We start from the raw sequence: 16,121 nt of genomic DNA on the forward strand, positions 1-16,121 counted from the left end.
AAGGCAGAGAAAAATTTATAATTTAAAATTTACCAATTTTAGAATTGATATAGGCCAATAAATTTCAAACTCTTTAAACTGCAATTAGCAATAATAAATAATGTTATACATAACAGTGAATGTGTGTGTGTCCTAAACAAGTTCCATGAAACAGTAGCTGCCCTTTCCATGTGCAGTACATTCTAAAAATTCGAATCTGTTGGCCATAAAAACTGGTGCCTATGATTACTAACTTGATTTAGTGACTCGCCAGTGGGCTGCGATCCATTTTTAAAATATATTTTTATTTATTTCAGAGAGGAAGGGAGAGGAAGAGAGAAGCAGAAACATTAATGATAAGAGAGAATCATTGATTGGCTGCCTCCTGCATGCCCCACACTGGGGATTTAGCCCGCAACCAGGGCATATGTCCTGACCAGGAATCGAACTATGCGCTTTTGGTTCATAGGTTGATGCTCAACCACTGAGTCACGCCAGCTGGGCATGCAACCATTTTTAAAAGGCTGGTGTGGTATCTGTTACAAACTAGGAATAAATAATCCATCCTTGTACTTGCTCAGATCCTTTCTTGTTTCCCTACATAGACGTTCAGATACCTTTAAAGTGCAGCGTAGCAGACCTTTGGCTGTAGGGTGACCAACTCATCTAGGTTTGCCTGGGCCTTTCCTTGTGTCAGCACTGACAGTCCTGTATCCAGCGAACCCCTCACTTCCAAGCAAACCAGGATGGTTAGTCACTCACCCTTTGGGATCTGATCTTTGGCTACGTTTCCATCCTCATCATCTTCCATCATCATTTCTACTTAGCATTCCAACCACATCTAATGACCTGTCCCTTAGACTGACAATTCTCTGTTCTATCTCCCTGCCTTTGTCCATGCTTCCCTCTGCCTGGATGTACCCTCACCTTCTGCTTTCTGCAGGTCTGGTCCTCCTCTGTGATGGTTTGTTAAGTCACTCACTCTATGAGCCTTCTCACTGCCTTCTTGTGAGCACAGACTACATGGATTTATGGAATCTTTAGTAGGTCTGTGTTTTTCTCAGCTGTCTCATTCTTTATCACATGCAGAACAAACTTGAGAAGGAAAACTGCGGATTTATAGTGGGCGACTACAGCAAAGAAAGAATACAAAGAAAATGAAATAAACCATTACTCAAGGGTCCAGGGTGTCCCTTTCCCTGGACACACTAGAGTGGAACAAAAGAAGATCAGAAACATAAGACGACAGGCAAATGCAGGAGTTAAGAGCATGTGTTCTGGAGCCTTGGGTTTGAATCTTGGCTTTCACACATCAAAGTTGTTTGCTTTGGATGTGAGGGTAGAGTATTATCTTAGCAGGTCCCTTCTCTACATGTGTTTCTCCACTCATCATAACTTCAAGGGGGATCAGTGGTCCTTAAAAATTAGGTAGGCTTAATTACAACCCCATAAGTATTTTGTAGTTCATTTTAAAGGGTTTTGAATTAAGTGGTTTTATGATGTGGAAATCTCATAACATATTTTTAGAAGATTAAATGAATTTACTCTGAACATTTATATAGCTGATTTATTCTGAGAAAATCTATTTTGACTTTATTAGTTAAGCATTAAAATTTCCCCTTCCCTTATGTTTATTAATGTGTCTTGATTTTGTTTCTTTTAGTATTATAGTTACATTTGTTCTATCTGAGTCACAAGAACATCTGGGCAGTTTGAATTGCCTGCATTTGCTACCAGGATAGAATGCCCACTCTAGGCAGGCCTACTGGCTAGGACTGTCTTGATTTAACTTTGCTGCACAGAAAATTTGGCCCCCTTTTCAGGATAGCAGGCCGAGGACTCAGAGTTAAAGCTAAAGATCATTTATCATTTTAGCAACTCAGAGAAAAGAGCTTTAAGCACAATAGATGGCACTGATATTTTTACATCATTTAAAGAGAAAGCCCAACCAGCAGGTTTATCCTCTAGGCATCTGGGGTGATAGATTGTAGATTGCTGAATTTGATGATTGAGATAATAGAGGCTGTCAATTATAAATTGAATAGCTTTTGCAAAATAATCCATTTAGAGTGGGAAAACAGATTTAAAATGTAAAGCAGGCAGGAAAGCATTACTATCAATAGGTACATAATGGTAGTGATTTAGGAAAGGATAGCTCAGTAGATGAGGCAATGTTAGAATGAATTATGTGTTTGTTGTACATTTGTACTAATGAACGAAAGAATTCACCTCCCCCTACCCCTACCCCCACTGGAATAAAGATTTCTTCCATAGTAAGGAAGAACTTTTCTGAGTTTGGTCTTCTGAAAGCTTAGTGCATTCACCCAATGTAATGATTATTAGAACAATTCTGATAATGAAATTGTGGAAGATTTCATGTTTCTATCTCATGCTTAATTAGCAGTTCAAGAGACATTTATTGAGCACTCACTGCTAGGCACTGGAAGTATAGAGAGAAATTAGATGTGATTCTTCTTCTAAAGGAGCTTTCAGGTAACAGGAGGAGAGAATCATACAAACAGGACATAGACATGCATACATGGAATATGTCATACATGTTGCAGCAGACAATGGACAAGTTGCTCCCTACGAGACCTTTCTGGAGGGGACGTGATTGAGCTGAGACAGAAACATGAATGCGAGTCATCAGGGAATGAATGGTGAGGAGAACATTTCTGGAGTTTGCTAAGGTACAAAGGAAGGTAACAATTTGGTACATGCCAGTAAAATGTGAAATAGGGAGAGGAGGGATAGGCAAATAGAGAGATGGACGATAAGAGCATCTTATATGCCATGATGGGGAGTTGACCCATTTTTCAACTCAGAGGGAGTCATTGATGTGTTTTAGTCAGGGCAATGGACTCATCAGATTTTAGTGACAGAAAGATCACCCTCCATGGTACAGAGGATGTGGAGGATCATCAGGGAGCAAGGTTAGCATGGAGACAGGAAGATCAGTTAGAAGAGCACTGCATTGTTTCCCCCCATCACCTTCCCCTCTGGTAACCAGCCTTCTGTTGTCTGTATCTGTGAGTTTGTTGTTCATTTGTTGCTTTTTGTTTTATATCCCACATCAGTGAAATCTCATGTGGTTCTTATCTTTTTCCATCTGACTTATTTCACTTAATATGATATGCTTAAGATTCACCCACATTATTACAAATGGCAATATTTCATCTTTTTTATGGCTGAGTAGTATTCCATTGTATATCTGTAACATGTCTTCTTTATCCAACAGTTGGTCAAAGGACACTTTCATTGTGTCCATATCTTGGCTATTGTGAATAATGGTGCAATGAACATAAGGATGCATATATCTTTACAAATATGTGTTTTCAAATTTTGAAGATAGATACCCAGAGTAAGGATTACTGGGTAATATTGTACACAATGGAGTATATAGATACTGTGTTATAAAGGTGTATATCTGAAACTTATTTAATATTGTTAACTAATGTTAATCCAATAAATTTAATTTTAAAAATAAAAACAAAGTTAATCATAACAAATGGAAGTAGTCAGATGAGCATTGTGAAGACAGGCACTGGGCAGTGTGAATAGGCATGAATAGGCGAGGGCAGAGTTGGAAATATTAGGTAGTAAACTTGAGGGCGCTGGTGAAAATTCACAGTTCAGGTGTGGTGAGTTCAAGGGTTTCAGGGCTGATCAAGGAAAGAACAGAACCATGAGGTGGCGGCATTGCACAACATACTTTATTGGACGGTACTTGGATAAGATTGGATGAGAGATAATATCCCTCATAGCAGGAAACCTTCCAGAGACAAGGGTATGGGGCCACCACTCACAGAGATAAGAGGGGATCAGAGAGGGAGGCTATGTATCTAGGGCAGCAGTTCTCAATCTGTGGGTAGCAACCCCTCTGGGGGTCGAACGACCCTTTCACAGGGGTTGCCTAAGACCATTGGAAAACACATATATAATTACATATTGTTTTTGTGATTAATCACTATGCTTTAATTATTTTCAATTTATAACAATGAAATTGGGGGTCACCACAACATGAGGAACTGTATTAAAGGGTCGCGGCATTAGGAAGGTTGTCTAGGAGCACAGATACATAATCTCATAATATACAAAGTATAGTGGTGGGAGCCTTCTTCATTTGGCTTCTTTACTTGATACCTGGCCGAGGCCGGTGACACATCATTCCCATCTATTTTGACCCAAGGTTAGGTGTTTGTACAGGATCCTCATTCTTTCTTCACTCTAGTTTTCTTAACCAGCCCTTTCTTCTGATTCTATTTTCTGGTTCCTTTCCTGCCCTAGTTCTTAGGGACCCAATGCCAAAATACTGCCCCCTAGTCGTCCAAACAGTCCCATCTTTAGTTTTATATACGCTTTCAAGGATGCTATTTGAAATGTTCATTTCCTAAGGACTCTTGATAACATCTGAGCGTTTCCTGAAGGAAGATACTCTAAGACATGAATGACTGATTCTCTTAATTGAGGAACAATTCCTTTGCTAAAGAGAACTATGTTAAGTCTCTAATAAAATGGTTGAATGCACAGTAGGGGTCAGAAATGACTAAAAAAAAATGCAGAACTTTTTAGCAAAGATGACAATGACTTTTGAGCCCTTGAAGTTTGAAGAGCTCTCATCTCTACTCTGTTAACTAGATGAGAGAGCGGATGCCCTATGGATTGATTTTTCTCCCTAGCATAATGGGCCTCTGTGCTGAGTGCTCGAGCGTCTCTCCCGTTTAATGTGCCACAATTGCTGCTGCTCGAGTTACAGCTTACACAGCCTAATTTGGGTAGCTCGGAATTGTGAAGTAGTGAAAGTAGGACTAGAGAAGATATGCAGACACAGCAATCTTAAATATAGCTCAACAGGCCAACAAGAGAGATACTAAAGACTTAATTTGGAACTATTGCCTGATTTCCCAGTCAGGAACTAACTCAATATGAATAACATTGAAAGGAGCCTATTAAGATTAACATAGATGTTTAACTGCATGTATGTACTGAGATTTCCCCCCTCTCCAAAACAATAGTTGACACAAATAGATCCTTCATATATGGATGAAACTTTTAACAGTGTTTGGGACTACCCAGTAGTATTGGCTTTGGTGCTGGGGCTGGGAATTTCAGAGGCAAAGTTTTGCTCCTGTTGCCAGCTCTCTCATGCAATTTGTGATTGCTGCCACCAGGCGGTGATAAAGCGTGACCACAAGACTAGATGCAGGAAATAGACTGATGGGATCTACCATAAAAGGCTTTTGAGAAGAGCTCGCTTTTGACTAAAATGAATAAGTTGTGAATAAGTAAACACTGAAAGTGAAGCATTATTTAGTAAAAGTATTCATGAAGAAGACCTGGTGTTTCCCCTTTGAACTCATCCACTTAATTGTTGTGAACTTAGATAACTGCATCTCAGTTCCCTTTTCAAGGGAAAAATACTGGTATTGGATAATATCAATTTTGAAGGTTTTGTCCTGAAATAAACATATATAATAGTACTTTTAAAGTAACAAAATTAAAAGTATAAAAGAATAAAAACTTTTCATACAAAAGAGAAGTTGATATTTTATTAACAACTGTCTTGTTCACTTAGTGAGGCTAAGGCCCATTAATTTGTGTGTGTGTGTGTGGGGGGGGGGGGGCGCGGGGAGGGGGAGGAATTGTGGGAGAAGGAGAATGGGTAGGGAGAGAAGGCTCTTAGTTTGTCTCTCTTACCTACTACCTGGCTTAGGCAAGTGAGGAATGAGAAATCTTTCATACAGTTTTATGGAACCTTTTTTTTTTTTGAAGGCTTCCCTCTTTCTCTAACTTAAGTTTTCCTTATGCTATATTCAGAAGTCTAAATCATTATAGTTACCTGACACTCACCTGAATTTTCTATGCTCATTGATATTGCTAACTGTGTTTTTTCTTTTCTTCAAAAGAAAGAACTCTAACCACCTCTCTTTAGATTATTCATATAACACTTAGCACAATTTTGTCAATAAACATCTCTATAGGTTTTAGACTCCACTCCATAGTGGGATAAGGCAAAGTTTGGTTTGAGGATCCCTGGGGATCGGGATGTGTTTGGGGAGCTGTAAGGTCAAAACTATTTTCATAATAATGTAAAATGTTATTAGTCTTTTTCTCTGTATTGACAGTTGCAATGATGGTGTGAAAGCAATGGTGGGTAAAACTCCTGGTGCCTTAGCATGAATTGAGGCAGTGGCATCAAACTTCACTGCCACACACTTACAGTTAACAGAAAGTCAAGAATGCCCTTCACGAAGCAGGAAATAATATTAGTGATATTAAATATCTACCCTTGAACATGTGTCTTTACTCTGGCAAATAGGGACACATAAGGCACTTCTGCTGCCCACCTTTTCAGTGTTGTCTCGAGGAGGCCTTTGTGCATTGGTTTGAGTTGCAAGCTGAATTAACTGCCCTTTTTTTTCTCCCACAGTTGTTTTTTACTTGAAAAAACAATTCGCAGACAAACTATGGTTATTTAGGCTTGCACATTTGGCAGAAATTACCTCGAAAACCAATGGCAGGAGCTCATCCCTTCAGGAATGGAATTGACAATATTTCTTGCTCATGGTAGAATTTGAGGTTCAAATAAAATTTAGAATTTGGGGAAACTTTTATCTGCCACATGAGCTTGACCGCTTTATCATACCTACAGACTTTTCTGAAGTGTTGGGTAGTGATATTACCAAATTTGATTTTTGGATATTGTACAATGAAATGTATCAGCATTTGAAAAGTCTGCATAATTTTCTAAATAATGAATGCATGATGATTTAAAATCATCCATGGATAAAATATTCATCCAATGTTTAAGATAGAACAATAGGTTTTAATATAACAGTACAAAAAGTTCATTGATTGACATTGTTTCATGTTCATATTGCAACTGAACTTTAAGAAATTGCTATTTGTGGACTTTTGGTGTAACATCAAAGAATACCACAATTACTTCAAGAAGTTATTCAATGCCTTAGCTCAGTGGTCGGCAGACTGCGGCTTGCGAGCCACATGCTGCTCTTTGGCCCCTTGAGTGTGGCTCTTCCACAAAATACCACGTGCGGGCGCGCACGTACAGTGCAATTGAAACTTCGTGGCCCATGCACAGAAGTCAGTATTTTGTGGAAGAGCCACACTCAAGGGGCCAAAGAGCTTCATGTGGCTCACGAGCCGCAGTTTGCCAACCACTGTGCTGGTTTGGCTCAGTGGATAGTGTTGGCCTGAAGACTGAAGGGTCCCAGGTTTGATTCCGGTCAAGGGCACGTGCCCAGGTTGCGGGCTCTATCCCCAGTGTGGGGCATGCAAGCGGCAACCAATCAATGATTCTCCCTCATCATTGATTTTTTTATCTCTCTCCCTCTCCCTTCCTCTCTGAAATCAAATAAAATATATCTATATATATTTAAAAAGAAGCTATTCAATGCTTTTTCTTCACCACAAAGATAGCATCATACGAAACAGACAGAATGCAGAAGCAGCTACAAGAATCCAGTTGGCTTCTAGTAAGTCAGATATTAAAGAGATAAGTGAAAATGAAGAGAATACATTCTTCTTACTATTTTTCTTGGTCTTAAAAACCATGGCTATTTTTCATAAAAATTGTATGTTAATGGTTAACAAGTTTATCATTGTTATTTAAAAATTAATTATTAAATAAATACTTAGAGTTTTATCAGTCTAATTGTTAACATGGTAAAAATTCATAAATATAGCCCACATAGACAAAAGCTCTTTGAGGTCCCTGATAATTTTTAAAAGTTTCAAGGGAGGCTGAGACCAAAATGTTTGAGAACTGCTCATCTGCAGTATAAGTAGACCAGACCTGGGCACCTTCCTACTATGAGATGGGTTTTATTAACAATTTTGTTGTCACAGTACTGATGGCTGTAAAAATTTCACAAGTAGCCCTCTCATGTTTTCCACCAGCCATCTTCCTCCTGAGAGGTCTGGAGCCCTCTTTTTATTGACTGTGATAAAGCTGTAAAAATGGACTAAGGGTTGTGGTCCATTCATCCGTTGGCCTCTCATCCAGGTGGAAGGAAGCAGCTGTCTTTTATGGCAGGTGAAACAAGGCTGTGAAAGATCAAATTCCAGCACACCCTGTGGCAGAAGAGAAGTTCAGTAACTGATAGTGAAATGCCAACAAGAACAGTTGTTCTCAGGCAGGAAGAGAGAACTTGTTTCTGGGTTTTTTTGTTTTTTCCCCAGTGAGTCTGGCAACAGCTGGGCAATGATTTTAAACCTCCTAGGATTCTGACTTTAAGCTTAAAAGTGATTTGCATAAACCAGCATTAGAAATGGAATCTCGAATGGCTGCCAACTTAGAGAACGGGAAGGAAATAGACATCTATATTGTTCAAAAGCTAAGTCTTGGGAGGCTCTGGTACTCGGCAGCTGTCTAAACAGAACTAAACCTTTTGCTTCCCCTCTGTTAGACGGTGGGTTCTAGACAGGACCAAACTATCACATGATGATTTATACAGACATGAAAATGAAGGCAAAAGATCTCATTTGGGGGTTCAAAAAAGCTATAAATTTTCCTTTCTTTATGGATGTGTATGGACACAAGACACGTGAAGGAGATGCAAGGTTAACTGGGAAGGGAAGTGGGGAGGGAAGAGTCAGTGTGAACATGACCTGTGTTTGTCCCTTCCCTTCTCAGCATTCATTTTTTCTCTCATGGTCTCCTCCTTCCATCATTTCCCCATTCTTTCTTCTATTGAGACTAGGGCCCAGGAGCCTTTTCTGTGATGAAACACCAAGAAGCTATTTCTCCAGGTGCCTCTCCAGCCTCCGGGAAAGTGGGTAAGACAGGGAGGATGCCCACCTGGGACTGTTTGACCTGTTATTCCTGTGTTCAACAGAAAAATCGAGAGGAATTTTATTGCTGCCAAATTCCATGACTGCATTTAATTTTAAAAAATGCTTTTTCTTTGCATCACACCTCTTTAACCACATACCTTCCTTTATAACCCATTTAGAGTAAGAAGACTCTTCTATTTTCTTGAAGTGCCTTGAGATAATCTCTAGGAGTGCAGATTGGGTTTTCTTGCCCTGATTGTATTACTATTAAATCAGTAACATGCTACATATACCTTTAATATATATTTTACTGTCACATTTTTTAAATGATTGCCACGAACTTTGAGTGATGACTTTGGTTATTGAATTAGGGTGGAATTAACGATGGGGGCAAGAATTGGCAAGGTAAAAAAAAAAAATAATAATAATATAGCAAGTCCAGAATATGGGACTCTGAGCAGGCACACACTATTGCAGTTGAGTACGGAATGGGAATGGGTGGAGCTGGGGGAGACCGAGTAATAATTGTTCCTAAGCCAGAGTGGAGTTATGTGGAGTTGGCAGTTGGGTGAGAGTGGGTTGATGATCAGACCCCTAGGAGACTTGCACTCAGAAGTGGGTTTGATTTGTTCACTTGACCCCTTCCTGTTACTGAACTCAGGGGGATCACCACTATTCAAAAACAAGATGTGCTTGTCACAAGGCAGTTTTGTTTACTTGCCCTTTTATTTACTAAACCTTTTGCATGAAAAGGAGATGGGGGATTCATATCCAAAGCTCTGCTTCCCCAAAGGGAGCTTTAGCCATTGCCCGTATATACTGTTTGGTCAATTACATGTTGATTTCTTTGCAGTTGGCTATATTTATCCCTTGAGTTCCTAGAGGCCATCCTGTTTACAGCTGCATCTGCAAAATACTGCTAGCGACATTTTCCCATTTAGCAGGCATAGCATTTAGAACGGCCCAGACCCTGCGATCTTTGTCCTCTCTAACATTGCCATTTGTAAATGAAAGAGACCCGCTTTGTGTGTATTGGAAGCAAGTAAACAATAATTAGCAGCAGGTAGCTCTGACTGGTATTTTCTTAAACTGAAAGCATCAGAATTGCCTTCACAAGGACCCATATTAGCTGCAAGAAGCTCTGTAACTCACGTTCCCTGTGCTTTGCTCCTTGGTTTTGCTTTGTTTGATATGCAGGGACATTTAGTGGGTCAGAATGGCATTGCCCCCAACCTGTGGAGTTCGGTGCTGGCATTGCATTTAATGCCACCGTTTAAACCATTTCACTGTGTGTGAAGGTCCATTCATTTACTCTACTGTGTACTTTCCAAACTCTTTATGAGGCATTTTCTTGAGATTTCTTACTCTCCTAAGGGCTGATGCAAAGTGTCTATTTTGGAATAGAACCAAAAATCGTTAAGAAGGTACTCTCTAGCTGTCTAACGTTGTGGCTCTACTACTTTTTAAAAGAGAAGTGTGCTATTTGAAGCATCACCACTTAATATAATTGTTTAAAAGTTCCCTTGGTGTTTTTGTTGCTTATTTTAAAAATTTTGGCTCTATGACTGGTAACGCCAACCTAAATGACCAACATTGCTAGACATAGCAGTTGAAGAAGACCTTTGCCCTCTTCAGAAATGCACGGAGACTACACCATACTTCCCACTGGGGAATGCAGTTCTTCACAAGAAAATCGCCAGAAATATAGGATGTTCTTGTTACATGGTTTGCTCCTTAGCCGAAGTCCTGCTATTTGATGGGCTGAGGAAGGTAGATGAAAGCTGGGGAAAGGGAGAGAGGAAAACTTAGCAGTTTCCACTGGCTGCTGTCAGCACAGAGCAGCGGTTCTCAACCTGTGGGTCGCGACCCTTTCACAGGGGTCGCCTAAGACCATCGGAAAACACATATATAATTACATATTGTTTTTGTGATTCATCACTATGCTTTAATTATGTTCAATTTGTAACAATGAAATTGGGGGTCACCACAACATGAGGAACTGTATTAAAGGGTCGCGGCATTAGGAAGGTTGAGAACCACTGGCATAGAGTGACACAACTATTGCTTTAACAGTGATTTTTCTCATTGTTCATTTCATTTTTGACAGCAGAAAAAGTGTCAAAAACATAAATCAAATTGGCTCCCACCTCGGAAGTGTATGTGTAACCAACCTCTCAGGTGGCTTCTGGAATTCGTTTCAAATTTTTTTCTTGTCAGTAGTTTTGCTCATTGGTGTTGAAAATTATTGGTCAACAGTATTTTATTGATAAATGTGACTTCTTTCAGTTCTATGGCTTCTCTGGAAACAAGAAAATCAGACGATCTGACTGCTAGGGACCATACTATTCCATGTCAAACATCACTTGGAGCTTGATAGAGCTGTTTCCTTCAGGCATTGGATTTCTTCTATGGCTGAACTCTGCTTTGCTCCCTCATGTTATCTTCATGGCCCCTGTAGGACTATGAATTTGCAATTCAGATTTAAAAAGTCCTTTGTAGATGAGTGACTCTGAGTTCTATTCTATAGCTCCAGTCCCCAGCATCTTCTTATTTCATCTGTGCATTGCATCTATGCATTTTTTCTGCCCAGAAGTCCCACTGACACCCAGTTTGTTTTTTCATCATTTCCTTCTCTGCCTTTTCTTCCCAGTTTCACTGCCATCTTCTTTGATCTCTCAGAGTTGAATTGCTACTGAACCTTTCTCTTTTGCTTCCATATCTAACAGCTACCAAGTTTACTTCTTCCTTTTTTCCTTTTTTAAAATATATTTTTATCAATTTCAGAGAGGAAGGGAGAGGGAGAGATAGAAACATCAATGATAAGAGAGAATCATGGATTGGCTGCCTCCTGCTCTCCCCATGTGGGGATTGAGCCCATAACCCAGGCAAGTTCCCTGACCAGGGAATCGAACCGTGACCTCCTTTGTTCATAAGTTGACGCTCAACCACTGAGCCACACCAGCCAGGCTTTACTTCTGCCTTCTTGACTGTGCTCTCTCCAGTCCACATTTCCCTACATTCTGACTGTATATTCACCTACCATCCCAGTGCAGGTGCAGTCAGTCTAGATAGATGAGGCACCAGCCTTGCAGTAGCTTGCCTTATTTCTAGTTTCTGCTCCCAACTATTTGCAGGCAGGGACAAGAAAAGGCTTAATTAAGCAAATTACGTTTTTCTTTTTGTCATTATTTTTCTTTCAAAAAGTTGCTGTGAGCCTGGCCGGTGTGGCTCAGTGGTTGAGCGTCGACCTATGAAACAAGAGGTCAGGGTTCGATTCCTGGTTAGGGCACATGCCTGGGTTGTGGGCTCGATCCCCAGTGTGGGGCGTGTAGGAGACAGCCAATTGATGATTCTCTCTCATCATTGATATTTCTCTCTCTCTCCCTCCCTCCCTCCCTCCCTCCTTCTCCCTTCTTACTTCCCTCCCTCCTTCTCCTTTCCTCTCAGAAATCAATAAAAATATATTTAAAAACAAAACAAAATGTTGCTCTGATTTCCCATCTCTCTTTATCCCAAATGGGACTCACTTTTCTCTTTTCCCCAGGCCTCACCAGTTGCCTGTACATACCCATTCTTACAAACTCAAATTGCTCTTTCTTGACTTGGGTTCATCTGCATCTCCTGTACTTAGTCTGATGGTTCTGTTATAAGCGCCTCTCACCGACATCAGGGAGGTGTTACCGGACAGCCCTGAGTCAGTGGGAGAGGGCTATTCCCAACTTCGATCCTTGTCTTCTCATATAAATGAATTTATATGAGAGACCTTGACTTCAATGTGAAAAGCCAGTTTATTAAAGCAATTAAAGCATGCACCTTTATTGAAAAAAAACAACGCAAGCAAACCTTATGAAGCACAGACAGGCTCTCAGCTACTCTGAAGAGCAGGTTGGGTGGGGGTCTGAGACGTTATATGCCCTCCTGTCTGTAGGTCTCAAAATTTGCCGCAACCGGTTTGGCTCAGTGGATAGAGCGTCGGCCTGCGGACTGAAAGGTCCCGGTTCGATTCCGGTCAAGGGCATGTACCAGGGTTGCGGGCACATCCCCAGTGGGAGATGTGCAGGAGGCAGCTGATCGATGTTTCTCTCTCATCGATGTTTCTAACTCTCTATCTCTCTCCCTTCCTCTCTGTAAAAAATCAATAAAATATATTTTTTTAAAAAAATTCCTCTGTTGACTATTTTGGTACAGATTCATTCTAAGGTCTCTTTTATAAATTTGTTGTGGCCTTTCCAGAATTCATGAGAAGCACCTGGCAACTTTATCTTGCCAAGCCTTGAGATGGCTGGCTTCTCTGCTTAAGGAATAAAACTGCCCTTTTTTTCTTTTCCCCCTTTCCCCTCCCTTTCTTCATTCTCTCATTAGTGAAGTTTTGTTTGTTTTTTAACCAAATTTGCTCTCCTGTTCTTGGCTGGGAAAGATAATGGCTTGTTAGTTACAAGCTGGCTGCAAATTGCCCACACTGTTGGGCCTTGTTTTAACTTTCCTGTCTCAGTTTCCCTATTCTTCCTGCCCTGGAGTCCTGTAACCGTTTCCTAACATGGGTCTGCTTGGATTACTGTGACTACATGTGATAATAAATGTGAAATGCCTGGCACTCGGTAATCAATCAGCCAGTTTCTCCGAGAACATGTCCAACCACAGCACATGCCCACGCACTTGAATGACGCACTCCTTGAAGGAGAGGACTTGGTTTTGCTCATCTGTGTACGCTGATGCTTTATAGAGTGCCTGGCGCAGATTAAATATTCAAAAACATTCGTTGAAAAATAAAGACAGAGTGTGATCATGAATGACAGAGATCGATTATTGTTATCATTTTACAAATCTTTGCCATCACAACATGAGCAGAAATATGTATAGTAGTAACGGACACTTCTCAACCAGGTGTATTTGACTTCGAGTGACTGTAGGCTCTTGATAATCTTCTAAAGATGGTGACAAGAAGTGTGAGGATTTTTTCATTATTTTGTATTCTTTGGCTTTTTTTTTTTGGCCTTCTATTGCTCTGTCATCTTCTTAGGAATATATAATATATTCATCATAGTTGCATATAAATAATATGCAAATGAGTACTCATGACACTTACGGTTAGTTTTTTTATACTTTATTTTAGGAATTTGGGTCATAGGAGGCTCTTCATTTCTCAGTGTTTCCATTTTCTTAGTTTCCAGTTGGGAAACTAAGAAACATCGGCATTGGTGATTGCTGAGAGCCTTCTCCAAACTCATTTTATTTTAAAATATTTCTGCCACCATCACCACCAGCATCACCATCACCAATAAAATTGAAATTAGATCTCATTCAGATAAATTTTTCCCAAGAATTTGCCTTGGTGTTTGTCTCCCATGTCAATTGTTCACAAACATGTTTTGCTTTGAAAAGGCAAAGTGCCAGAATAAGCAATATTGCATTCAGTATGTAAATGTAAGTTTTCTCGAACTAGGGTTGTGCTGGAGGATGAAATTAATTGTGACAGTTCAGGAGGAATTCTGCAGAAAAAGAAAATTAACATGTTAGGCCTTCAGTGGCTGTCTTCCCTGATGCATATAACGTTAGGCAAAATGAAATCTCCATGTGCCCAAGGTCAGTGGAGGAATGTTTATTGAGTCCATAGGAATTTGAGCAGGGCATGTCTCTAAGGGTTTATGACAGTCTATTTTCTTTTCTCCGTGTGGGCATGAATTGATCCATTATCATCTAAATTAGAAGTCATGATAATGGTTCTTCTTGGTTCTCTTTATTAGTTATCTTTTGTTTATTTAAGAAACTTTTACAGAAAATGTGTTGCTTATTCTGAAATTACTGTTATTTGTCAGACCAGAATGGACTATAACATTGTACTTGTGCAAATATTTATATATACATAAAAGGGGGAAGATTTGATATAGTGTGAGACCAGATCTAACTTAACTTGTTTCTTTGATTCTGGGAAATAGGCTCAATAAGACAACCTGTTATTGCCCCAACGTTGGATTTACTTTTGAATAGTTTCTGCAATGATCATGCAGAAATGTTATTTTTATAAATTCACTTTTTTTTTCCTTTCCTTCCAAGGAAACCAACATGTCTGACAAAAGTGACTTAAAAGCTGAGCTAGAGCGCAAAAAACAGCGCTTGGCACAGATAAGAGAAGAGAAGAAACGGAAGGAAGAGGAGAGGAAAAAGAAAGAGGTAACTACTGTGTGTCGGGGTGTTTGGTGAGGGAAGGAAAATTACCTAATTCTGAGGGGTGGGTCATACTGATAAACAGGAACCTCTAAAGAAACCCTTTATAATACTTGATATGAAGTGTAGAAATAGCCCACACCTTGTACAGAAATCAGGTGCTAAAGATGTTTTTGAATACTTTCCCATGAAGGAAACTTTGTATAGCATATACTTGTGTGTATAGAAACCAGAGCTTCTTCCTTACTTAAAAGTTTTTCTTTAGAAAAAAAGAGAATGTATTTTGATGCCTCATGATCTAAGTAAGTGTTGTTTCATACTCTAAGGCAGGGGTGGGGAACCTTTTTTTTCTGCCAAGGGCCAGTTGGATATTTATAACAACATTTGAGGGCCATATAAAATTATCAGCTTCACATTTAGCCTTCTGTATTTGGTCAAACATTTAATTAACTCATCCCTAATGCCTTGGCAGATCCAGACCAAATGATTTCGCAGGCCTTATACGCCCGGGCCCTTGGCCAGACATCCCCCACCCCTGTAAAAGGCTTGGGAGACCAAGGTAACAGATTATAACAATTATTTTCCGACAAAGTAAAACATAATTGCAGTTGCACATTAGCTTTCTGGCATCTTGCGTTTCTCCATTCCATTCCACTGTGATTGATGCCATAGTTTATTTGTCCTTGACACTGTGCATAATGATTTTCCTTTGGAGATCTTTGCTGTTTTACATGCAGTCTTTGAGTGACGTGGAGGTGAGAATTGACAGGGAATGGCTATTCATTTACACGCAAAGCGAAAAAAAGCATTAAGTTATTATGCTTCCTTTCCCTCACATGCCAACGTTCACTGTAGTTTTAAAGCACCTGTTTTCCTTGACTAATAACCGGTTTCCTTTTAAACTGACATTCTAATATCCAACTTGAATATCACAGAATTACCACAAAGTGCGGTGTGATATGGGAAATCTGGTTCCGAATTGTACTGTCTGCTTCATCTTTGTCAGTTTAGACTGATGGAAACAGGCCACCCTTTCTGTTTCGGCACCAAGCAGCTTTGCCTGCTGGAGATTTGGCTTGTTGCACAGCAGGCAGAGCCTGGGAGGTTGGGGGTGACAGGTGTGGGAGTGTGGAACACCTGGTTCGTAGGCGATCCTGGGCCTCTGCCTAGTTCTGGAGTTA

The 16,121-nt window shown here is 40.0% G+C and overlaps 1 protein-coding gene across 9 annotated transcripts in view; it reads left to right on the forward strand.

Annotated features, from left to right (window-relative positions):
- DYNC1I1 (dynein cytoplasmic 1 intermediate chain 1) overlaps positions 1 to 16,121 on the forward strand; it is a 276,554-nt gene that overhangs the window by 17,487 nt on the left and 242,946 nt on the right. For all 9 annotated transcript variants that reach the window (XM_081102249.1, XM_081102252.1, XM_081102256.1 and 6 more), the window contains exon 2: positions 14,830 to 14,946. In XM_081102249.1, the coding sequence (XP_080958375.1) occupies positions 14,839 to 14,946 (108 nt within the window). In that variant the 5' untranslated portion in view covers positions 14,830 to 14,838. The remainder of the gene's footprint in view (positions 1 to 14,829; positions 14,947 to 16,121) is intronic.

Source organism: Myotis nattereri (genome assembly GCF_964212035.1).
Source record: "Myotis nattereri genome assembly, chromosome: 11".
In the NCBI taxonomy this organism is placed as follows: domain Eukaryota; kingdom Metazoa; phylum Chordata; class Mammalia; order Chiroptera; family Vespertilionidae; genus Myotis; species Myotis nattereri.